At 39.6% G+C, this 27,196-nt stretch overlaps 1 protein-coding gene across 6 annotated transcripts in view; it reads left to right on the top strand.

Moving 5' to 3' along the window:
- The first annotated feature begins 23,589 nt into the window (after positions 1-23,589).
- Tcf4 (transcription factor 4) overlaps positions 23,590-27,196 on the top strand; it is a 349,556-nt gene continuing 345,949 nt past the window's right edge. For 3 of the 6 annotated variants that reach the window (XM_045135205.1, XM_045135204.1, XM_004654752.3), the window contains exons 1-2: positions 23,591-24,097; positions 26,227-26,318. In XM_045135205.1, the coding sequence (XP_044991140.1) occupies positions 26,247-26,318 (72 nt within the window). In that variant the 5' untranslated portion in view covers positions 23,591-24,097; positions 26,227-26,246. Of the gene's footprint in view, positions 24,098-25,367; positions 25,423-26,226; positions 26,319-27,196 lie in introns of those variants that run through there. The other 3 variants (XM_045135203.1, XM_045135202.1, XM_004654754.2) reach the window with 3 other exon arrangements.

Raw genomic sequence — 27,196 nt, 5'->3', positions numbered from 1 at the left:
AAACTGAAGACACTGACTGATAAGGGAATTGGATAAACATATTGCTACAGACTGTTCCTTTAAGTAGAGGCATTCCTAAAATGCATTCTATTTTATATTTCTAATGAAAACATGAAACATAAATCTACTTTTCCATTCTATAGGGTTTCCTTGAACAGCCTGCCCCCTCCCTAATGAGCCAGAATATGGTGTGCCACGTGACAGCACAGCACGTTGGTAATGCTGACATTTTACTTTTAATTGAAATCAAAGAAGAAAGTAAAACTGGTCCTTCACAGAAATTAATAGGAGAGACCCAGAAATACTTCCCTCTGTCTTAAAGGAGTCCAGTGCAAAAGGAAGCTAGTTCTGTCTCATGAATCTGAGATTATCTTCAAAATTACATTCTCTGGAAAGAATACATCTTATGAGGATGGAATGAGAGCACATAGTCTGATGGGCATACCGAATGAAATGAAAGAAAGCAAAATGCATATCTGCATTTCTACTTTTTAAAATTTATATGCATGCAGAGTTCCAAGAAAAATTGTTGAATTTTACTACAAACAAAAATGATAACCAAAGGAAAAGCGCTCATATTATCAACAAAGTATCTACAAAAATAAGTCAGAAAATACATACTGTGGAAGATAAGATAGACTTACCTTAATAAAACTAAATCCTTACATGGATAAAGTACATTTATTTTAAAATAGTTTTCTAGCAATACCAGTAGCAGTAGTACTTTAAACGGTTGTAGTTTCATTTAATCATTAACATCTCTTTATCTGTGTATAGCTTATGGAATATCTTATAAGAATTTTAATATTCAGAAGCCCAAACATTTATCTTGTCAGAATTTCTAGAACTGATTGCTAATACTTTGTACAAAAAAACTTGGCTTTCCTATGTGAGTCACTCAAAGCCTTGTTCAGCAAGGGCTGACACAAGAACACAGTTCAAGGTGCTTGACAGGAGTAGTCTCCATCCAGTGTGGCAGAAAGACGCTTTAGATAAATGATGATGTGAGGACTATGGGAACAAAGTGCTTTCTAAATGGCTGTTTCAAGGAGTTAGGGTAGCAAATGAAAAGGAAGGATAGAGGAGGAAGAGTTGATATGTAGGCTTGTCTTCGGGATATGGAAACTTGTGCAGGTTTGTAAGCTGAGTCTAAGAGGAAAGTTTGAACTTTCAGAAAAAATAGAGGAATAAACAGTAGATAAATCCTGCTATTATTACTTCTTAAATGTGGGTCTTTCCAAAACTTCTCCACAGTGACCTTGATTGCTTTCTTTGCTTAGCTCAGACATAAGGGTTTATGTTCATCAGAACTGATTGAAATAATATGTGGCATGTCTTAAGGACTGAAGGCCAGATGTTGCCATTCTTCTAGAGCACTTGAGCCAGTCTTGACCTCTCAAAGACCAGGCATGCCAAACGGAGGAATGTATCCCTGTGAACATACAGTGAAGATACTTTCCTGGGACTAGTAAGTAATCTCCCCTGTGGTGTTCAACCAGTGATGCTTCATGGAGGTTTCTTCATATTCTATAACTACTGAAAATTCATACTATAGCATTTAAGGAAAATTAGGGAGCAGATTAACTTTAAAAAGGGTATGAGTGGGGCTGGAGAGATGAATCAGTAGATAAAGCACTTGCCTCTCATGTCTGAGTACCTAAGTTCAATCCTTAGACCCCCACCCAAAAAGCCAGAAGCCTTCTTTAATCCTTGCACGTTGACAGTAAGATGAGAGACAAAGACAGGAGAATTTCCTGGATGCTGTCAGCAAGCACAGCGAAAAGAGGGATATGGCAGCCTGTACGGGGCGGGGGGGGGGGGGGAGACAGAGAACAGTGAGGCAGACTTGATAGTCTTCTGACCTTCACACATGCTCTATGGCACATGCACACATGCACTCATACATACACACACACTCTCCAACACAAATAATATCTTCAAAAATAAGCATGAATGACAAACATGCACAAATGCAAAAACAAAAACAAAATCCCCTTTATTTTTGATCTATCTGGTATTCCATTAAAATTTCACCAAAGTATGTCTAAGTTACCTTATGAAAAGGAATTTAACAAATCCTATGGATAACTCAAATAAAATAATAAAGCACTTACCTTTGTCACAAATTAACCAACATTAAAGAGAAATTCTCATTTGAATTGAACTGTTTTTCTCCAAAGAATCCCTTTCTTTTAATGAAAGTTATTGCAATATGCTCAGAATAGATGTTTAAAATCTTTTTCTTAAGTTCTGGAAATCTCTCACATTGAAACAGTCCCAGTCTGACAGCCCAGTAATAACTATTAATTATTAAAATAACATTAAAGAGCAACTGTTCTGCTCATGGATTTAGCTGCAAAATCTTGACTCACACCAATGGGACATAGCTGAATTCTCATCATGTGCTATGCTGAAAACTTACCCCCAAGGATCTGAGGATCATACACAACCAAAGAAAAGATGAATTCACTTTGAAAGACATAATCTTCAACAAAATTACTATTTATCATGGAATTTCTTTCATATGTACAAATTATATTGCCTAAAATTTATCTACAATAAAAATTATCTTTCTATTGCAAAATAATTTGGATGCTTATAAAATTTACAAAATTTTACATGTGTCTCTTTTATGAAGACACCCTACAGCCAAACTAATCCCATACATTTTTATGTACAATATTTTTTATAGACACTACTGCCATAATGCTTGATCTAAAGAATGTTTTTTTTCTTTTTTTAATAATTAGGTTTTTTAAGAATGTTTTTTGTTCATTTTTATTTATTTATTTGAGAGTGACAGACAGAGAGAGGGAGAGACACAGATAGAGAGAGAATGAGCGTGCCAGGGCCTCCAGCCACTGCAAACGAACTCCAGATGTGTGCTCCCCCTTGTGCATCTGGCTAACGTGGGTCCTGGGGAATCGAACCTCTAACCGGGGTCCTTAGGCTTCACAGGCAAGCGCTTAACCTCTAAGCCATCTCTCCAGCCCTTTAATAATTAGTTTTGTATTCAGCAAATACAGTCAGTTTGGTACCATTATTAGGCTCATCCATGACCTGCCCCCTCCCCATTGGTCCCTCTTTGTTGAGGTACATGGGTCGTGCATTGTGGAGTTAGCACACAGTTATGGGTAAGATAAATGTCTCTGCATATCATGACCCAACATGTGGCTCTGACATTCTTTCCGCCCCCTCTTCTGCAAAATTTCCCTGAGCCATGTTGGGTTCATTTTTGGTCTGCTTCAGTGATGTGTTGGGGGGGTCTCTGAGGCTCTGGCTCTCTGATTTGGTAGGAGTTGATTTTTCTCTGTGTTGGCCTCCTTCCCCCTTGTGATGGTATGATTTTTGTTGTTATTGATATATATTCCTCTAAGCAGAGGAAGAGGGGGGAAGTATTCATAATCAATGGGGTTAGTATTTTTAAATTAATTAATTTATTTAGTAGAGAGAAAGAGGCAGTCAGAGAGAGGAAGAGAGTTTCCATTTTTTGAAAAGACAGCATGTTTCATTTTGGTTTTTATTTCTGTTTAAGTAACAAGTAAAAAATGTATGCACTGTAATGTAGACAGTGTGTTCAAATGCCAAATTCAGCCACTTACACTTAAAAAGCCACGTTATTGCTATAAAGCAAAGAAAATGAACTTGATAATCTTCTGTGTCTGAAACCAGATTATTCCCTTTTGGGACAGTTCATTTGGCTGACAACTAATGTGACTGACAAAGTGACTGGTTAGATTTTCATATTACTAGGGAAAGAAAAGCTTAAATCTTATGTAGAAATTTAGCAAAAGTACATTTAAAATATTCTGTGAAATTCCTGCTGGTAAAATTGAAATAGTTGCCAGAATTAAAAGAAACCTGGAAAAAAAGAAAGAGGGATGGGAGAACCTGGATGGAAAATCTGGAAACGTAACTATTGCTAACAAACCCTATGTCCTGGAATTGATTGCTTCATGTTTCTGGACTGCCATTCCCTTCCGTGAAAAATGTTGGTGGGCAAGATGGTCACTAATTGCATGACTATGAGATTAGATGCTTTGATATACTATTAAAATGAAACACGATAAAAATCTCATAGTCATCTCAATAGATGCCTAAAATGCATTTGATAAACTTAAATGCATTCACAATTAGAACTTCTCAACAAGCTAAATATAAAAGAAATTATGAAAGATTAGGAACGAGACTTCTTGTCAGTTATTCAACATAGTGCAACATTGCTCAGATAGCAATTATTCAAGAAAGCGGGGAATGTGTCTGAACTAGAAAGAACTATTTCTGCTTATAGGTTACATGATCTTATCTGTAAACAGTCCTTAAAGCTGTAAAGACCACACACACACACACACACACACACACACACACACACACACACACACACACATCCCTGTTGAAATTGCTCAACTTTGAAAAATATTCCCCTATAGGGGCATGTATTTGAACACTTAGTTCCTGGCTGGTTGCACTGTTTGGGGTAGTTGTGAGTCATTGGGAGTTGGAGCCTTTCTGGAGGAAGTGGGTCACTGTGAGTGGGACTTGTTTTCTAGCTCAGCTTTACTTCCTATGGGTTCCCTACTTTCTGACTGTGGGTATTATGTGACCTGTCAACCCTTGCTCTTGCTACATGCATTTCCTGCTATGATAGACTATATCCCCTCAAAACTGTAAGCCAAAATAAACCCTTTCCTTCAAAAAGCTGCTTTCTGTCAGGTATTTATGAAAATAGTCTATGGCTAATATAGTACTTAATAGTGACAGATTGTTTCCCTCGAAAATAGGGAACAAGAAAAAAAAATCTCGGGCTGGAGAGATGGCCTAGCGGTTAAGCGCTTGCCTGTGAAGCCTAAGGACCCTGGTTCGAGGCTCGGTTCCCCAGGTTCCACGTTAGCCAGATGCACAAGGGGGCGCACGCGTCTGGAGTTCGTTTGCAGAGGCTGGAAGCCCTGGCGTGCCCATTCTCTCTCTCTCCCTCTATCTGTCTTTCTCTCTGTGTCTGTCGCTCTCAAATAAATAAATAAATAAATAATTTTTTTAAAAAAAAAATCTCAACATTTCTATTTAATATTGCATTTTGCTAATAGCCACTATAATAAACCAAAGAAAGGAATGGAAAGCACTGCATTTAAAAATGAATAGATGAAAGTGTCTTTCACTGAGGACAAAATTATGTATAGCAAATCTGGTGTTAGCTCTCTTGACACCCTCTACCTACCAAGAAGCAACTAGAACTAACTGTTTAGACACATTGCAGAATACAAGGTAATATATTTAAAAAAATAAGTCATATTTATACACACTTAGCATTTGGAAATTTCACCTTAATAAACTGATCTAACTGGATAAATTTAACAAAAAAATCTGTAAGAGCTGTATACTGAACATCACAAAAAAATGTTTAAAGAATCTAAGTAAATGGAAAGATGCAACTTATATGTGGGTCAAAGACACTTACTGTTAATATTCCAATTCACCCCACATTGCCTATAAAAGCAGCACCATCCCAATGAAGATATCAGCAGGCTATTTCTGTGGAAATTGACAAGATATTTCTAAAATTTATTGTCAAGTTATTGAGATATTGACCATTAGGTAGGCAAATAACAGTTATCAAAGATTAATCATACCTGTAAGAATTTTTATACCTATTAGGAAAACCTTCTAACAGAGATGAAAAGGGCATTTAATGGAGAAATGAGAGTCTTCTCTTCCAATGATGTCAGAACAATTGGAGATGCACATAAAAAATTAACTTTGAGGGCTGGAGAGATGGCTTAGCAGTTAAGGAATTTGCCTGCAAAGCTAAAGGATCCCAGTTTGACTCTCTAGGACCCACATAAGTCAGATGCACGGTGTGGGGGGGGGGGGTCATGCATCTGGAGTTTGTTTGCAGTAGCTGGAAGCCCTGGTGTGCCTATCCTCCCTCCCCTCTCTCTGTCGCTCTCTCTCACTCTCAAATAAATAAATAAATAAATTTTAAAAATTAACTTTGATTCATACCTCATAACGTTTCTGAAAAATTAACTGTAAATGTCTCTTAAACAGGTAACCAAATTCCATAAATGGAAAAATATAACTTAAAAGACTTCAAGGAAAGAAATTCTATTACCTTGAATCAGGAAAAGAAATCTGAATACAGCAAATTAATCTATCAGGCCTCATCAGAATTAAAACCTCCAGCTATGTGAATGACACAGAAAGTCAAATGATAAGCTACAGACTGGGAAAAATATTCTCTGGTTATAGTTATGAAAATAATTGTTTCCTATATAAACTATACTCATAAAATTCAAATATTAAAATAACATAATTTGTAAGTTTATAAAATTTGAATAGGCACCTCAACAAGGACGAATATACTGATCCCAAAAAACTCTATGGAAATAGTCTCAACAATGTTTATCAATGAGAGAATGCAATTAAAACAATAAGGTGAAACTGCTGCATAATACTAGTCATAAGTTATAATATAAAGTATTCATACCTCAGACTGTCAAGAATGAAGGAGTTGGAATGTTTACACACTCTTATAATGCTGCTGAAAATATGAAACGGTCCAACCACTTTATAAAATACTATGGCAATACTATAAAAAGACTGAAAGTGAAGACACATATCTAACTGTAAAACCATTCATGCTACCAGTAGGCATTCACCCAGGAATCGCAAAGACATATTTCCTTACAAAAACATGTTCACAACTGTTTGCAATGGTTACTCAAATGACCATTTACAGGAAAATGGAAAAGCAAATGGCTATGTGCATACTCCTCACAGTAAAAAAATCAATCTATTGAAATAACATAGATGCACTATAAAAATTTATGTGGAATTAAGGAAGCTAGATCAAAATATGAAGAATATACAGTGCATAGTGGCATGTGTAAACATTGTAGGGTATGTAAATTATATAAAAGAGAAAAAATGGACTACTGGTTGCTTATGGATGGAAGTGATAGATTAGGGGGTAGGAGTCTTGGCAAAGTAAGAAAGAGGATTCATTGGATTGATTACTTTCATCAATGTCAAAATTCATCAAACTGTAAACTTAAACAGGTGAAGTTTATTGAATATCAAATATAAAATCATGTTTGAACTATTTTTATGCATGGGAAATACTTCCAGTTGACACTAAATTTAAAAATTAATGTTATGGAGCATTTTGCTTTCTCATTTTTTTCACTACATCAATGCAGTGTATTAAATATTATAATTTTTATTATAATACTATTAGATACCATTGTTACCATGGAATAGAAGATGAAACTTATGCTTAAGGGTATTAGTGTGTCCAGTGTCAGGTTATTTTGGAAAAAATATGAAGAATTCCTCAGAAACAAGTGAAATAAAAGATAAACATGAACTCAGTGATCACCAGCCATTCACCTCCTTGGATACACACCATTCCCTTTTGTAGCAAGAAGCGATTTTAGTCTATTCAAGTTTGTGTCACTTCCAGGGTCCAATTTCTTTGAATATTTGTTGCAACATCTTACTGTGCTATCCAGTAGCTATTAACCTAAATCACTTGAAATGTGACCATCAGAATTTGGTTATAATATTAGTCACAAATACAGCTCGGGTTATGAATGTTTTATTAATAATTAGATTAATAATTATATTTATGCCACTTGTTGAAATAATACTTTATTTATATGGAGTTAATCAAAATATCAAGTTATTTTCACCTGATTACTATTACTCTTTTATTGTGATTGCTAGAAAATTTCAAACCATATGTGCATTGACTTAAGCATTTCTAGGGAAATCAGTTACACTTCAGAAAAGCATGAGTTTGTATTTTAGTTGTGGCACCATATAGCTTCAGTTATATAATAAGGTGGAAACATTACATAAGATACCCTTTGGGGTCAGGCTGAGAGACTGGGCACAGGCATGATAGAAGGAGTGTAGCAGATTATAAATTTGTATTAGGGAAGTTGAAATTATTTTATCTTAATTGTGTAAAGATCAATTTGCAAAGCCCAAGCAATTCTTGGGCTGAAATTATTGGGATCCAAGTACAGGACTTGAATTCACCAGTTGCTGTAGCTATTTGTGGCAGTTATATAAGAAAGAGCCAACCCAGGGTTGTCTGGACTTACCTATGTAGCTATCACCAGGGTAGGATGTGGAACAATAGCCATAGTTCTGAGCCCTGATTAGTAAATCAGTCTCCTCAAAACACTTTTGATATGCCAGGCTTCTAGACTCCATATTCCTTGCTCACCAGTACTTGCTCCTTGGTCAGCTAGAGCTGTCCCACGTTGTTTGAAATTGATGTGTCAATGGGCCTTGGAAGCTTTTCTTGGGTGCACTGTACTAACTCTTCATAAGAGAGGTAGGCACTTGAGGATTCTTTGCTTTGCCAGATTACTGTATTCCATAGTTCAATAGGCAGAACTCGGCCTCGCTGTGTATATTAATTCTGGCTCATAGGAAATACCGCTGAAATTGCAAAGCATGACACATGTGATGAGAGGCAGACCACATCTTGCAGTAAGCTGTGTCCTCTCTAACTTTGGCCTGTGATGACTCATGCTGTCATGCTAGCCACTTCCTTTGTGGAATCTTTCCATCTTGATGGCAATTGCTCCGTGACAGCCATTAAGGAGTCAATAGACAGCATTCTTTGTACTATCTTATGATTTTGGAATCAATTTTGAAACAGACAGATGGTAAGAAAATGTGGCTTTATATTAGATGCCCAGAAAACTCCAATACTTCACCCACAAGCAAGAATGAATGTCTATCTTGTCACAGATGGAGGTGGACAGTGAAGGTGTGCTCCAAGCTGAGTGCACGAAAGAGCAGACCAGACTGTCAACATCCTGTGGTATCCACCACAAAAAAAAAAAAAAAAAAGATATTCTGGAGAGTCACTGAACATGCTAAATAATGTCAACCAACCTGACCAAACAAGCCTACAAGAAAGAGGCATGGAGAGAAAGGCAAGTTACTTCAGTAGAAGACCCTCTCTATGCAAACATTAGGCCAGGGAAATGGATATCCACCATGAGCACCTCCTCCTACATGAAAATATGTATGTGCTTACTATAAAAGAAGCAACAAGTTATTATAAAGATACTCATCAATATTTTCATATATGGACTTGCAAATGTACTTCTTCTAATGTAAGTCCATTCATTCATCCCAAAAATATTAACCAAGGGCTCATTATAGACTAGACTTTGTTCTAGGTACTACTAGCTGAAGAGAGAGCAACACTTTCTTCCTCCACAGAGTTCATATCTTAGCAAGGGAGCGTAAAAGATGAACAAAATAGAAGGAACTATGGACAAATCCTTCTGAGAAAAAGAAGCTAAATGAGGGTAATGATAGAAGCTCTAAGGTCAGAGTGACCAGAGAAATCTCCCTAGATAAGTAACAAAGGACCTGGGGAAGGGTGCCTATTAGAGGAGATATTATTCTATCTTTTTAACTATTCTTCTCTAGCCCTGGGCCTCAGAGCATACTTTGGTACCATTCATTCACTACAAACAAAGCCCATGAACAAGTAGTAGTAGTAGTCTGAATGTGTCTCACAGTCCTGAAGTCTAAAACTCCCTGGAGGGAAGAGCAATTTCTTGTGGTGGTTAATTCAGGTGTCCCCATAAGTTTATGTGTTATGAATACTTGGTCCCCACATTATGGCAATTTGGGAATGGGAACCTGGTTGGAGGTGTGTTATTGGGGGCAGGCTTTTAGGTGTTATAGCCAGCTTCCCCTTGCCAGTGTTTGACACACTCTCCTACTGCTGTTGTCCACTTGATGTTGGCCAGGGTGTGATGTCCATCTTCTGTTCATGCCTTCATCTCCCTTGCCATCATGAAGTTTTCCCTTGAGACTGTAAGCCAAAATAAATAAAAAAAAAATTCCTTCCTCAAGCTGCTTTTGGTCAGGTCCTTTGTGCCAGCAACATGAAGCTAACAATAATACCTTTCTTCATTACTTCTGTCTGAATTCATATGTGAGCCAGCAAATATCATGAAGAAAACAAGTTCTCAATGTGTGCTGGGGGGAGTAAGGAGCACTTTGAGGCCATTACTTCAAAGACTTTCACAAAACCTGCCTCTTGATGTCTCTGAACTTTTCCATGTTGAGTCTTAGTTTCCTCAGCAGCAGCGGCAGCAGCAGTAGGAAACCCATAACTGACTGTGGCTACACTAAATCCATACTTAGTACAGAATAGGTGCTAACTTAGGTGGTTACTGATTGAAGTCCTTTCTTGGTTTCTAGATGGTCATATCTCCTTTGAATCTTCATTTGGTGCAAAGAGAACTAGAGAACATTGCGGGGTCCCTTTTATTAAGGACACTAAACCTGTTCATGAGGGCTCCACTGTCCTGACTAAGTCACCTCACAAGATACCACCTCCCACTAGAGATTAGTCCTCAGTGTAGGAATTTGGGGCTCATACATTAGCCTACAACAATCACAGTTTTGCAATTAGATCACATATCAACTTCTGATTCCATTCATGCATTTATTTATTGAGTGTATAACTACAGATGCCTATGGAAAGTCAGTTATAGGTTACCAATGAATCAAATTCTTGAACTTCATAGTTTTTGGTTTTTTTTTTTTAGAAAGGTGCCATCTTTGAAGGTAAGACAGACTTGGTCATCATTGTACCTACAGATTGTAACACAATGATTTCATTGCCCAATATGTTCTATGAAGATATATAAATCTTGAGAGAAGTCACAACACAGAATTCTGTGAAACCAAAAATAAATATGCCCATCTTTTTTAATCTTAAAATGGTTCAAACAAACTGATCAGAATGGAGATTATTTAACTCAATGACTTCCTTAAAAACATACTCAAGATCCATTTATTTCTAAAACAGCATTTGGGCCCATGATAATGAAAACCCTGTATAGCAAAAACATTGTGATAAGATGCTATATGGGTCTAATTTTCTCCTTGTATTATAAAACTATTGGGACTGAGATTTTCAGATGTTTGACAATTTAATATGACTATTTAATTAAGTATATTGCTGGTAAGTCAAAGTCCTTAACCCCTCAAATTATCAACATACTACTATCTTCTATAATGTTATCAAGGAAAAGAAAATGGATTTTGAAAATTTTTCTAAAGTGTTGGAATTAATATCTGTTTGTGGTCTAGAAATTTTGCTAACAACCCTGCTGATTTTCCATTAACAGGATGGTGAGAAAGAAAGTAGCACAGTACTTCTGTGGGTAGATTAACCTGTGAAAAAGACAGATTTGTAGTTTTTATCAGCACTGGCAGAGCTAAGCCTATTTGTTCCCAGGTGTTGCGAATCATCCCTTGAATGAAAAGCTGGACAGGGAAAGGCATCAGTCCAGGGAAGATATAACTGGAGTATGTACACAGCCTATACTTTCTAGGTTGATTACACATTCTGTCAACTTCCCCAAAACACTTGTCTTTTTATCCTCTTTGAGTTCATTTGTTAAATGGAATTAATGCATTTTAAATTGTTATGATGATCAACACTGGTAGAATGGTAGTGTTTTGTGGTAGTAGCATCCTTTTCCTTATTAAATAGACACTGCCATTGTGAACAGGTTAAGTTATTCTGATGGAAAAGGGAAAGTATGCATGGTGGCATAGAAAGCTCTTGGAGGGCTGGCTGGGGTAATGGGTCAGTGGTTAAAAGCACTTGCTGTGCAAGTTTGATAACCTGAGTTAACATACCTAGGACCTACGTAAAGCTAGACACTAGTAACACATGTGTCACCAATCCCAACTGCAGTGGGAAGCAGAGTCAGAAGAAAGCCAAAGCTCAAAGGCCAGGTGGGGACTGACACCCCAAGAGGTTGTCCTCTTATCCCACACGGGTTGTGGTGCACAGCTGTCTGTGTAGATTTACATACATGAGTCACATGCATACACATACACCCTCACCACACACACACAAACAACAGCAACTGAAAAGGTTCTTTGGCAACTCAGGATTAGAGATCAAAGCAGTAATTCCACAATCTGTTTAGTCTCTTAGGGAATAAAATCTCTTGAGATTTTTTTTTTTTTCCTGTTGATCCCTGGTCAGTCTCTTAAGAGACTGAATTTGCTGAAGAAAGGCAGAGTTAACAGTAAAAATAGTTACTTTTGGATATCAAGGCCAATTTCTATCCAGACATTTGTATGTAAGGAGTGGTACCCTTACTTTGGCTCTTACATTCTTTTGGCCACCTCTTTTGAAATGGACCCTGAGTCTTGGAGGGTATGAGATGTTTCAAAGCTGGATTGGTCCGATATCCAAGACCTTGCAGTGCCTAGCAATACCTACACAAGACCCTCATAATAGGAGAAAAAGATGATGACATTAAATTAAAAGAGAGGCTTATGGAGAGAGGGAAGGATATGACAGAGAACAGTTATGAAGGGGAAAGCAGGGGAGGGGAGGGAAATACCATGGTTTGTTGTCTGTAAGTATAGAAGTTGTCAATTACATATATATGGCAAAAGAGATGGCTTAGCAGTTAAGAAGTTTACCTGCAAAGCCAAAGGACCACAGTTCAATTCCCCAGGACCCATGTAAGCCAGATGCACAAGGGGACACATGTGTCTGGAGTTTGTTTGCAGTGGCTGGAGGCCCTGGTGAGCCCATTCTCTCTCTCCTCTTCTCTGCCTCTTTCTCTCTCTCTTTCTCAAATAAATAAATAAAAATAAAGTTTTAAAAAAAGAAAGGGCTCTTAAACTTTCAATATATATATGTATATGTACATATATAATGACATAAAATAAAAGATAAACTAATTGAGAGCGGGAAGGGATATGATGGAGACTGGGTTTGTGAAGGCGAAAGTGGAGGAAGGGAGGGAATTATCATGGTTTATTGTCCATAATTATGGAAGTTGTCAGTAAAATAGTTTAAAAAAATAGTTACTTTTGTAATTGGGTAGCCTTGGAATATATGAGAATTTCCCACTCACCCTTATAGATAATACTTCTCTTAAAATTTGATGGAAATTTTCTCTCAAACTTTTACATCAAATTCAATTGACCATGTGACCTACTGACCTTCAAGAACAATGCATTTTTATCAGACATTTTGTAAGACACAATGAGATAATCAAAAATGCTTTAGTTGCTTGATAGGCTTCCCTGAAAGATGGGTACAAATTCTGGCTTACTAATGGTGTTTTCAAATTATTTTTTAGAAAAGTTAGTAAGAAAATACAGTTCTTGGAAAAATGGATACAAAATAAATTTAAAACCCCTCATATCTCCCCAACAATGAAGAGATTTGGCGTAGACACAGTAACCTCTGCCCATGGTGCCTGGGAGCTGTAGGTATTATTGAGCATATGGCATCTGATAACACCCACTGTTCTCATCCCATTTCTCTCTGAGATATGCAGAGGCGATCCCATCAGCATTTCTAGGAAAGATAATATAATTATATAAACTTACTGGATTTTTATGTATGAAAAGTGAATTAGGTAGCACTTTGCTAGCAATAGGAGTATATGCAAACAGTGTTATTGAGTGTGCATTATGAATTAATTTAATATAATTGTTCCAGGAGATAAATATTTGCTAGCATTTCAATTGTCATCCATCCACCAGAAGAGTAAGCATGATTGAGCAAATCTGATTTTAATCAGGATCAAGTCTGATTATTGGTTTATTTCAAGCCTACATTTTTTTTTTTGCCTAGAATAATATTTACCCTGCTTAAGTTACAAATATTACATGTCGTTTAGAATGAAAATTTTACCTTTATTCTCAAAACTTCACTATACATAATAATTCTACACACAACATTTATGTGCAGGGTTTGCATTCTGTGGTGTAGGGAATATTTTTCTCATGATACAGCAAAATGATGACCCGGGAATTCAATAAAAACGTGTCACATGATTGTTCCATGTAAAGTCTTCCCTGTGCACTACTGGAGTGTCAGAGTCTGGTAGGGAGCTCCAATGAGCCTCAGTTGTGACAATTGAGATTCTGAGTGATAAGCACCATCTGAAGGCCATAAGCTGTGAAGTCCAGAAGCTCGGGGAAATTATTTCTTCTCAGGAGCAATCACATCAGGTTTTGCAAATAGAGATGGTCTCCTGATTTAGGGCAGGAAGGCATGCTCTCTGGATTATTTTTTTCTAGTCACAGGGATGATATATATGTGTACCTGATTCCCCCTGAGATTGGCAGCAACTCTTTGCTAAGGTTATTATATAGGTTATTATTCAAAGTCAGCATATACTTATGAAATGGAGCAAAAGTAACTATGAGTTTATTAATTGACAATAGTGAATGGTTAATGACTTCTGATTCCATCAGTTGTAAATGTTTTCATGGTCTCCTTCAGAAATATGTTCAGAGATATATTCTAGGCATAATAATTCCATGTTTCAGATCAAAAGTGGTACAGGCAAAGTAATAAATAATGATAGAATAACTTAATGCTTAAATAATAATTCATAATTTCCAAAGTTGCTTTGAAAACCTTAGCTGGTTAGTAAAATTGCACAAAACAAATTTTTTCTTATCTTTATCCATGAAAAGACCATGGTTCCAAAAAGGTTGTAGGCTTGTTTAGAGTAGTGATTCCTGACTATAGTGACTTTGAAGCAGCTTTATCTGGGGACAGTTTTGGTTGTCACAACTTCTAGGACTGGGAACAATACTGACATTTAAGGGATAAGGGGCAAGGATGCAATGAAACATTCTATAATGGACAGAATAGTCTCTAAAATGAAAGATTATCTATTTTCTAAAATGTCAATAATGCCAAGGTTATAAAACCTGAGCTGAGATCACAGTGTCATTAAGAGTACAACATGGTTCACTGCTCTAAATATAATATTTTTTTCTATTATTCCCCAAATAGAAAGCTTTCATTATGAATTGAATATGGAAGCACAGCCTGTTACATTTTATGTCATGTTCATTTTTGCTTCTTATTTTCCCAAGCTCGAGGGAAGAGGTGGAAATTATACCTTTAGTAGACAATGAAATGTTGCTATAGTATAAAATTATTGTCAGTGACTGGAAAGAATTTCAGCATAATCCTCACTTCCTTCCAACTCTGTTATATCTGCAATTATATTTTTGGGATCATAACAGGGATAAAATTGTGCTGCATTTCCCAATTCTAAGGCTGAGATATACAGCATCTAGAATCATAGAGGGTAGATGGGAGGGAGGATCAATGATTGATTAACACATGTGTGCATTCTCAATTATCGATGGTAATGGCCCGTGGATAGAATGTGGACTTGCCAAAGCTGCTGATACTCCAAAACTAATTTTTATTGAGATTTGGAATACAGAACATTATTCTAAAAGGAAAGTCATTGATCTAATAATTAGCTTAATTTTGAGGTAAGCTACTGTAGTAGGTATTTTTAATTCCCTAAATACACATCACTGTGAGGCAGGAGAGGTATCCAAAAATATACTAGTCAGTGGTATGTGCCATCATGGATGAAAAATTGGAACCAGAGGAGAAAGGGGATGGGTGAAAACCTGTGGCACAGGCTTAGCACAACCAAGGGAAACTAAGTCAAAAGTGTGGGGGATAGAACCACAGCCCAGCTCTGATTCTGGGCCTGAAGACTTATAGACTGTATGATCTTGTGCAAGTAACTGCATTTCTGTTTATCACAGTTTCCTCAGAATCTATAGTACCTACCCTATAATGTTGTGTATAGAGAGCTTCAAAGTTCATTTTAAGGGTTACCCCTCCCAAGAGCCTTTGGTATGTGGACCAGGTCCCTTGGAAAGAGACAGGCAGGTGATATGGGGATTTTGAGCCACTGGGGAGGACAAAGTCTCAGTGGCTTCCTCAAAGACTCATAAGGAGAAGCTCTTTGATATATTGACGTAATCATACCTGAGGTTTGTTGGCAAAAGTATCCTCCAATGATCTCACACACAAATACTCCAGGGATTAAATAAGAGCCACCTGAGTACCAAAGTCTGATCTCACTAGCTTGAAAGTATGGTAAGTGTTAAGGAAAGGACTTTGTGTGGTCTAGATAGATAATATTTGCACCTCAGTATGAGTGGGTGTATGGTCTCTATGGGATCCTACCAGCAAGCATATTGTAGCTGTGGACACCACCATTAAATTGCACAAGATCAATTATAAGTAGTGACACCGAGACAGCGCCAGGAGTCCTAACAGGAGTGGACTAGGCTTGCCAGTTCCCTCTCCTTGGTTCTCAACTGCAGAAGTCCTTAAGACCAAGGACCCAGAGAATGAAGACAATCTGAATGTCCATGTGCATGTCCCTGGGTTTAGATATGACAATTAGTGACACATGACTAAAGTGAGGGTAAAGTTTTACTGGTAGCCATTTTGGAACAGGAGGCGGAAATGAGAAAAGTGCAGAAATGTAGTTGGAGCCATCGCCTATGGCTCTGTTCTAAACTTCATAGATCTGTACATCTTTTCTCAATCATGCCAATTAGAATTGATCTTTCTATGCTTGTAACACAAATCATTTTTCTTCTAAACTTTCCACCTCACCTCTAAAATGATTCTCCTAATTCCTATGGCCAAGGCAACAGCTCTACTTCAGAAATCTCATAATCTATTTATACAAAGAGTAAAGGCAAATGCATTTTTTCTGCATCTATTGAGATGTTCATGTGAGTTTTGTCATTCAGTCCATTTATATAATGTCTTTAGATAATGGCACACCCAGAAGCCATAGATTTTTCAGTGACAGGGATAGGATACCTTCCAGTGAGTAGTTGGCAGGAAGGTCCTAGATACCCCCCAAACATTATAGGCCATTGTCAACACACTTGGTTTCCCACCAGAAATAGATGATAAAACCCTATTGATAAAGACTTCACATGCTTGTGCTGCAAGGTCACTGAGAAATCAAACTGGAGCTGAGATGAAAATCTCCTCCCTGTAGAACAGCTGACAGAAAGTTGGATAAAGGTATGCTGCTTGCAGCCCTATGGGAGAGAGAAGTCATCAGCGATGATAAACAATCGTGGACATTTCAAGTCTTAAATTTGGCCAGCCAGGACAAATGAGCCAACAGGTGCAATAGTGGCATGTCTGTTATGGGGAAAATCAATTGCTTTCTAATTGGACTGTAGGCCTGTTCCACAGGAGGGAATACATAAACCTAGTCAAAAGCCTATGGCAGGCCAGTATGTCTGCTGGTGTCGGGCTAAATGCATATAATATGATCACCAAATTGCCCTGTAAGCACTTTTTAAAATGTTCATGCCCACATATTAATGCTACTCTCTCTTTTGGTTAGAGAAGCTACTCTTTTCAAATGGCAGTGGCTACTGGATGACCCTGAAGGTACCATAGTGCCAAGAAGGGACAGAGGAGTGTTCAGCAGTAAATCATCTCTACCACACCTTCCAAGGCTTATGGTCCATTAGAGATGGCAGAAAGAATGTAAGAGCCAAAGGAAGGGTAGGACTGCTTACCATGCAGTTTTCCACACACAAAATGGACTCAATATCTGTGGTCTTGCAGTGCCTAGTACTACCTACTTAAGACCCTCATAATAGGAGGAAAATAAAATAAAAGAGAGACATTGAAAGGAAGGGAATATGATGGAGAGTGGATTTGTGGGGGAGGGGAGGAGAGGGAATTATCATGGTTCATTGTCTATAATTATAGAAGTAGTAAATAAAAAAAAATTAAAGAATAAAAGCAGATATCTCCCTGGTCTCTACCTTCAGTTTCTTAATTTCATCCATCCTCCATTTTAATTCTGGAGTGTTCTTCTCAGGCACATCTTACATGTGGTTGATTTTGATGGCTCCATGCATTATAAGTAAAGGCCAATGGATGCGAACTTGCTAACACAATCTAAGGAGTTTCTCATAAACACTAGTAAGATTCTTATTCTCCAGTTTCCAGGCTTTTATAAAATGAATAGTTGAGGACATCTGTACCTTCTGTCTGCCTCAGTGGAAGACTACTCTACACTCTGAGCTCCATCCCCAGACAGTATAAGTCTTTCTGTCTCTCTATTTGGGCTTCCTAGATACCAAAAGGTAGAAGACATTTTTCTTTTTCTTTTAACTCCATTTCCCTTCTCCCTGATTGCTTTTCTGCCTCATCACAGGCTCAAATACAATAGAATTCAGTGATTATGGACTGAAACCTCTGAAACTATGGACTCAAATAAGTCCTTTCTTCTTTCAAATTGTTTGTGTCAGGTATATTGTCACAACAATGGAAAACAGAAGATGTAAGCTGTGTGACCTTGAGCTATTTTCTGTACCTTGAAGCCATTCTCTCTTCCACCATAAAATGTTGAAATGTCATAAGAGTGAAGCAGTTACCACATCATCTTGTATCACATTCATAATAATAACAATCTGTCTCTAGGGTTTGGTAAATTAAGGTAATTACTTCATTTTCTCCCGAGGGTCTAGGATCCAGGTGACAATATTTCCTCTGGCCTGTTGCAAATCAAACTGAATAATCACTGGCACCATTTACTGACAATCAAATCTTATAAGAAATTAAACTGAATAGATATTAAGCTTTTCTCTTCAGGATATGTCAGGTTCTTCATTCATTCATCAAACAGTTATCAAGTAAGTGATATGTGCCAGACACTGTGATTGTTGTGGAAACATCAGAACAAACAAGGATCAAGGAATCCCTGTTTCAAAACGTCTGCAGCCTGAAGGAGAAGACATCATTCTAAAAGGAAATATAATTAATACATGAATCCTAACTGGGGAAAGTGCCAGTATACAGGGTACAAACCTGATATTGTGGTGCAGTGCTTACTGTGCACAGAATACTTTGGGAGGCTCTAGGAGGAGGTGAAATGAAAGTGGACACCAGAAGGATGATAAGGAGCTAATCCTGTGAATAGCCAGAGGAACCACCAAGAGTCTAGGCTCACACAGGCCTCAGGGTGCCCAGAACTACTGTGTCCTGAAGATGTGCACTACTTTCATACAAATGGTCCGGAGCCCTTTCCTTTTATCTTCCTTGTTTTTCTGATTCACCTCTTAAGCTCCACATTGGTGTTCAGAATACTTATGTCCAATGGTTCTATCAACCAAAAAATACATGTGGCAGCCATCCCCTTTACACACATCTGCCACAGGCTGTATCTCCCTCACTGTGACTTAGTCATTCAATCAGGATTGTCCTTGACATTTATATCATAATTTCTTTGCCAATACCTTTGCCTCAGGTCCTGTGAGACTAGCCTCCCACACAAACTAGATACTCAAAAACTATCTACTGCATTTTTGAATGAGTTTCATAAGCACACCAAAGAGTCAGTTCCTTTTTGTTCGCTAGTGGTTTATGCCTTTGTTTGCTTGTTTATTTTAACATAGGCAGGGAAACCAAACTGGATGGAATGTGAAGGAGAATACTATAACATTCCAGCTAGGCATTCAATTATGGAGGACTACTTTTGCCTCAGCTGCTTAATTAGTGAGATGACCTTGGAGAAGCCATCCCACTTGAGCCTTAACATCCACAACTAAAAATGAAGGCTTTGGTCCCAGTGCCCTACAATGTCTGCTCTTTTCTATGAATCCACAGGGTAAAGATGTTTGCTATTCCTTCCATCCCCCTGAACAAAATCTGATCTCTGGACAAGCACCCTGTGCTCTAATGATGCCTTATATTTTGTATTAAGTCAAATTTTGATGTGACAAAATACCTCACATAAGCAATTTAAAGGGAGGAGCATTTTTTATTTTGGCTTTAGGTTTCAGAGTTTTTAGTTCATAGTCTATGGCTCAGTTTGTTCTGGTCCCTTAGAAATCATGGCACACCAGTTCTCTCTCCCTCTCATTCTTTCTTACACTCTTACTCACTGTCATTAAAAACAAACAAGCAGGGCTGGAGAGATGGCTTAGCGGTTAAGCGCTTGCCTGTGATGCCTAAGAACCCCAGTTCAAGGCTCTGTTCCCCAGGACCCACATTAGCCATATGCACAAGGGGACGCACGCATCTGGAGTTCGTTTGCAGTTGCCGGAGGCCCTGGCGTGTCCATTCTCTCTCTCTCTCTCTGCCTCTTTCTGTCTCTGTCGGTCACTCTCAATTAAATAAATAAACATGATAAACAAAAAAATTAAAAAACAAACAAACAAACAAAATAAAGCTGGATGTGGTGGTGCACGCCTTTAATCACAGCACTCTGGAGGCAGAGATAGGAGGATGGCTGTGAGTTCAAGGCCAGCCTGAGACTAGAGAGTGAATTCTAGGTCAGCTGGGGCTAGAGTAAGACCCTCCCTTGAAAAACTGAAAAAATAAAATAAAAATAAAATTAAGACTTGAGACTAAGTGATGGCTCATTGGTTAAAAGCACATGCTTCAACATCTGCTGGCTCAAGTTTGAGTCCTTGGTGCCCATATAAAATCGCATGCATGAGTCTGACATTCATTTGCAGCTGCAATAGACACTGGTGTACCCACGTGCACATACACACGTACACACACACACGTGCACATACACACACACACACAAATATAAATAAATTTTAAAAACCACTTTGATCTTCACTTCATTCAGCTTTCACTGGTAACATAAGGTATTAAGACAGGTATAACTTAAAATCTGACCAGATCTGCAACTTATGCAAGGTCACACAATGATAGAAAAGAGATTAACACTTGTATGTATAATTTTGACTATAGGTAGCACTATTAATTAGTTATCTCCATCAGATGGGAGTGAAGTAAACTGCTTACCCTCCAGACACAGAGGCTCTGCTTAACAAAATATTGACAATATTGCAAACCTTGGAACTTGAAGTGTCCAAACCCTCATTTTAAAAACTTTCATTGTAGAGATAAGAAAGTACACAGGTTATGTCATTTGGGGAAGTGGACATTGCATGAACTAGTGCTCTGAAGGACAGTAGACAAAGTGGACCTTATGGTAATTGGGAAAGTATATCCATATATTTCTTAGGTTTCATTGTGTCTTCTCCTGTAACCCTCAAGACCTCTCTTTCTTGCCCAAAGAGCTATTTCCTCTCAGTTTTCTCTGCTTGCTCAATGTTTTCTCTTTTCTAGAACTGTGGCTCTCATAGGCTTGGCTTCCCGGTTACCAAAGCTAGCCACCTGACAACACATGTCCATTCTGCCATTCACCTTGCACTACCTCTTCATTTTTGCATTTCCAGTGTGCTAGGACTGAGGGACTGGGGTGAAAGGAGTCATTTGCCATCCATACCCATTTCTACCTTGTAATGAACTAAGTACTTCTATGTTTGTACCCTCGTCCCTCATTCCTATGCTCAAGTCCCATTGTGATGGTTTTAGAAAGTGGGCATTTGGATAGGAAACTTGGTTTAGGTGAAGTCATGTAAGTAGACCCTATGATGGGAGTATCAGTCTTATGAGAAGACAGATCAGAGTCATCTCGATGTCAATCATATGAGAGTACAGCTGGAAGGCAGACAGGCTAAACAAGAAGAGAGAGAGAGAAAGAGAGAGAGAGAGTCCAAGACAGAGAGAGAAAGTGAGTAAAACTGTTGAAAAATAAATGTTAATTGCTTAAGTGACCTAGACTATGCTCCTTTGTTACAGCAGCCAGAGGTGACTAAAACATACCTGCACATGTGAGTGGACAGGCAGGGTCCTAGGCAAAGGGAGTCTTTGAATCAAGCAAGCATGGAAAGCATATCTAGTACATTTGTTCTTTTATCTCTGAGCATTCCAGTTTCCTCTGAAACCTCCCTTTCTGAGGTACCTTCATCTTCATAAGTATAATTAGAAAGTACCTATCATCTGACAGTTCAGGAAAAAGCAAAGGCGAACACACCCACATTTGTCCCTTAATTTAAAACAGGAAGGGGAGTTGCATGGTTTTCTGATTGTAGGGTCAGGGAAAAATGTACTAGAGTAGCAATTGGATGCCTTCAGATCTCAAACCACATTTTATCACTGATTTCAGGACGGATCGTATATTGCCCTGAAATTCAGGAGGAGGGGGAATCTTAAAAACCTAAAAGCTAAAAGGGATTTTTATCTAATCTAGCCTGTGCATTTTACAGCAAAACTCATTGACATTGAGTCTTAGGTCACAGAGCTGATTAGAGGTAGAGCCAATGGAATATTTCTCCCCAGCCAGTTACCTCATTTTCCATGAGCCGTAGAGGCTTACTCTGAGAACTGGAGATAATGCCTGTGGTAATGCCACATAAAGTGGTGGCTAAATGTAAACTATTATTTTAAGATGAGAACATGGAATGAGGATAAAAGAAAGGAATGCTCACAATGTGTGAATAGACAGGAAACAATCATAAACTTCCCAAGTCTTGCTCTCTAGAAACTTACATGTAAGCAAAAGATCTTAAAAACCGATCTCAACTCTGTCACTGCCCCCAATTTGAGTCAGAAAATACAGATTAGGACGTTCTCACTGCCAGATGGCTTGGGAACATGGGTGAGTATGGTCTATGTCTGCAGAACGCTTCTTGAAGGTGAGCTCTATTAGATAGCACTTTGACTTGGGCAAACTTATACCACTTAATACCGCTTCTGCCCTGGGGTCACACTATGCTCTTTTCTTTGCTTCTGCTGCCCTATAAACAGTTTACTAACAAATATTCTGCAGGTTCTCAGGATTTCTAACATCTGTATGTGTGGAATTCTTAGAAGTGTCTTGTGCAGAGTAAGCATGGTATACATAAACACATACATATAAAAGTGTTATTCTCATTAATCTCTGTTGGAAGGACTGAAAGCTAGTCTTCGTAGACTGGGGGATCATTTTATAATCAAACTGGCTAGGTTAGACATTAGACATGGGAAGACAGTATTTTCATTGTGGCACTGTTTGTCCCAGATACTATACCAATCTCAAAGTCTCTGTGTTGTTTGCCTTTCACTGGCAAAACAAAAACAAACAAACAAAAAAACAATTATTGAGAAATTGCCCACAACTTAAAGTTGAGCTAGTCATAGCTTAGGGTACAAAATATCATTTGAGTTTTACATCAAAATATTAAAGTTAGAAGTGGAGAGATGCCTCAGTGATTAAAGGTGCTTGCAAAACCTGTTGGCCTGGGTTCAATTCCTTTGTACCCACATAAAGCTAGATGCACAAAGCTGTCCATGAGTCTGGCAGTCGTGCACATCCGCAAGAGACCCTGGCCCTCCCATTATGTCTCTTGCAAATGAATAAAAATATATAAAAAGAGAAAAAAAATGACAGCTTTTCCAAAGGAAGACTCCTTCGAGTAACAAGTTCTCACACTTTTGGAGGCAAATAAAAAGAAGGGCGGCTACGGCGGAGCGCGGGCCGCGGCCCGAGTCACAGGCCGCTCACGCCCACGCGGGCGGCCCAGCCCAGCTGCAGAGGCCGGCTTCGGGAAGCCCACGCGGCCCCACGGGCGTCCCGCGCCGTCCGCGCGCTCACCCGCCGGAAGCGCCGGCAGACCCGGGAGCCCAGAGACCCGGCGCACGGCGGACCTCCGCCGCGGCCCCGCGGAGCGGCCCGGCGCCCGCCGCGACGCCCCTCCCCGCAGGAGGCGTGGCCTCCGCGCGCCGCCATCTTGCGGCCCCTCTAGGTGCCTTGTTTACCTCTCTATGGTCGCGCGTTCGCGCCCCGCCCCTCCCCAGTCATTGTCTGGAGGAGCCGCGGCGGCCGCAGCTCCTTCTCTTTATAAACCCGCGGTGCCCGGATGTGAATGGATTACAATGTATCTTTCAGGGAAACCTATTATTATCAATGTGACTCCACGGGGGAGGCAATGGTGATGATGGTGATGAGGATGATGATGATGATGAGACACCTCTAAACTTGGAACAAGTTTAAGACTTTGTAGGAGAAGAAAAATAATTGCCACCAACAAGATTGTTTGAGGAACAATTATAACTCTCCTGTGTTGATTTTTTTTATACAAACAATAAGAAAAAGTTGGATTTTTTTTAAATGATTACTTTTTTCCGGGGGAGGGTATTTTGTTACAATTTTATGGAGGAAAATGCAAAACCCAAAACCAGGTGCATAATTTTGTACTTTGTGGATAACCCTGGAGCAGAGCTGAGTGCCACTTAAAATACTTTTTTGGGGGATACACATGTGAGATACTAAGTACTTGCAGAAGATTTTTGTCTTTCTTTAAAGTCTCTTTCCTTGGAATACTGTGAGCATATTTGTGGCCATTGAAGGTAAAGTTACAATTTGATGTCAGAGTAAACTGTTTGTAATTGAATTTTTAAAATGTCGATCCCAATGTTTTAGTAAAACCAAAAGGACAGTCTATTAAATAATTGCCAACGGGAAAAAGTGTGTGCATGCAATTTGGTATATGCTCCCACATGTAACAATACCAGGGTTTGTAAAATTATTTTCATTTTTTAAGCACACTTTAAAATAGCAAATGTTGCATATACTGGATAAAGCAAGCATGTTATTACGAAATGGTAGAATTTTAAGCTTAATTTTAATTCTAAAAAAGTGATGTGGAAACGTGTGTTTTAAGAGCATGCAGGGCCTATAGTGTAAATGTTGAATTGAAAACTTAAAAGTGCTGCCTAGCGCAGACTTGGAGTGCCTAAGAACTCAAGTGTAAAGAGAAAACAACACCCCCTAAAAATTACCATTTTTTTTGAAACAAAGTTTGTAGCTATCCGATTTTGTGACCTAAAAGAGCGGAAGGAGAAAGTATGCAATTTAGCTTTTCACCCCCAGCGCCGAAAGTACCAAAACAAAAATCTCTCCAGCAAAATGTAGTTTGGTTTCTGCATGGAAAGCAAAAGAAATATATATATATATAAATATATATATATATACACATATAATCCGTCTTGGCAAAGTCTTTTTGCATCACGTGTATTTGCAGCCTAGTATAAACTTGCTTTGCCGTGTGTGTGTGTGTGTGTGTGTGTGTGTGTGTGTGTGTCTGAGTGAGGGGACGAGAGTAAGAGAAAGAAGTGAGGGATGTAAACTCGAGGACGTTTCAAAGTCCCTGGGAGGGATGGAGCGGGCTCTCACTCAACTGTTGGGGCTTCGGTTGGTTCGCTGCGGGTCTGAGCGGCAATGAGGTGCTGGGTGCATTTTTGTTTGTAATTTTTTTTTTTTTTTTTTTTTTGCGTGGCACAGGAGGTATTGAGACTTTAAATTTTGTTCCTGGGGTGTTGGGGGTGCACCCCCAGCAGTACCGCCCGCACCGAGCCCCCACACCCATTTCTTTGCTGAACTTGCAATTCCGAGCTCTGGCGGCTCCCCTCCCCCTCCGTACCCTCCCCTCCCGGGAGAAGAGAGTTGGTGTTAAGAGTCAGGGATCTTGGCTGTCTGCGGATCCGTGGCGGCAGCGGCGGGGAAGCGGAGCGGGCGCCGGCCGAGGAGGAGGAGGAGGAGGAGGAGGAGGAGGAGGAGGAGGAGGAAGAGGAGGAGGAGGAGGAGGAGGCGGTGGCGGCGGAGGCAGGGGGATAGACATGACCGCCGCCTGGGCACCGGCGGTGCACCGGGAGCCCCTTCTCGCGCGCGGGCGGTAGGTACCCGGTGGATGCGCGGCGCGGGTCTCGGGGCTCAGCTCGGCCCGCCACGGGGTGGGGACACCCCAGCCCTTCCTTGGTCTCAGCTGGGCTCTGGAGGGGGGGAACACCCCTTCCATCCTCCCCCCGCTGGGTTCGAACCGGCCCCTCCCCGGCCCGGGGCGCTCCCGGGAACCGCGCACTTCGCCTAGGGCCTCACTTTCATCTCTTCCACCCTTTCTTTAACAAATTAGGGTGCTGGACCATTGCACGACCCTACCCTCCGCTCCGCTCCCACCCCCGCCGGCCTCCCCTCCCCTTTGGATGTTTTTGCACTCTGCTCATCTTTAATTTCTACTTTGCGCTGCGGGGGGAGTGGTGTGAGTGTGAGCGGGTGTGCGCGTGAGTGTGTGCGTGTGAGGGGGTGGGGTGAGGGTGGGGGAAAGTTGAGACCGGATCGGGGAGTAGTTTCTCTTTTCTCTGAGATCCATTCATTTCTCACCCTACCTCCTGTTGCATAAAATGATGCGCTGAAAGAGTGTGGCTCCCCCCACTTCCCGGATTTGGTTTTTATAGTGGATGTTACCAGTTTAATCGTCTCTTTGGAAATACAATATCACATTTTTTTTTGCTATTGCTGCCTATTCCATCTTAAAAACAACCCAACAACTCTCCCGTCCTCCCTCCTCTCCACCTTAATCCCACCCTCCCCAGCCCCAACATTCCCCCCCCCCTCAGCCCCCCAGCCTCCAAAAATCCGATTGTGTTTCTTCAAGGACTGGGGCTGGATTTTCTGATTGCGGTTATTTCCATGTTTCTAGGTTTGTGTGATTTTGCTAAAATGCATCACCAACAGCGAATGGCTGCCTTAGGGACGGACAAAGAACTGAGTGATTTACTGGATTTCAGTGCGGTAAGAAAGAACGTGGAACTAACAGCTGTGAAATAAAAAAAAAAAATAAATGAATGAAAGAAAGAAAGAAAGAAAGAAAGAAAGAAAGAAAGAAAGAAAGAAAGAAAGAAAGAGAGGGAAATAAAAAAAGCCCAGCCCCCTCAACACTTCAGCTAGAAACCCACCGTAATCTGAAGGACAGGAATAATTTATAATTGGCCGAATCTTTGGTAAATATGAAGATCATTTTTGACAAGTTTTTTAAAACTAATTTTTGGGTGTGATGATAGACTCATATTTTTTTTTTTTCAGAGTTTAATTACTTGCCTTGATTGCTTTATCCATCAGTTTCCCCAAATCCTGGGAAGAACACCCTCCACAATTGTAAAGTACAACTTGGCCATACCTGAACTCTAGGAGTGTTGATAACTTTGTGTAGTTAAGCACACCCCGTCCTAATGATTGCTTTGTAGAAATGGAAAGTAGAAACTGAGAGACCCAGTTGCCTCTTAAGTTAAAGTGATGGTGCTACTGTGTGGTATGCGTGGGACCTGTAGTCCTCCTGTCTACCTCTTTTCTGGGATCTGCAAACTCCAGTGCATATGCTGAGCATGCATTCTGTAGAAGCCCTTGAACTATTTTAGTAATTTTCTTCATCCGAGATCAGCAGGGAGAGGAAATGACACACTTGTGGAGTGTTGCGACTGGACTTGGTCTTTCTCCATCCCCTTGGTTTCTTGCTCCTTAAGAAGACCCTAACATATCAGGGGCATGAATTCATGTCTCATGCCAGATGAGCTTGGGGTAAGATGCATTTGAAAAGCAAAATAAAAAGAATCCACAAAACACACAAATAAAATGCAACCCCCCTAAGTGTGGCTCTTTCATGCTGTTGCCGC

This window comes from Jaculus jaculus, chromosome 15 (genome assembly GCF_020740685.1).
Source record: "Jaculus jaculus isolate mJacJac1 chromosome 15, mJacJac1.mat.Y.cur, whole genome shotgun sequence".
NCBI lineage: Eukaryota > Metazoa > Chordata > Mammalia > Rodentia > Dipodidae > Jaculus > Jaculus jaculus.
The sequence above is the reverse complement of the archived record's forward strand: the minus strand, read 5'-3'. Positions and strand labels throughout refer to the sequence as shown.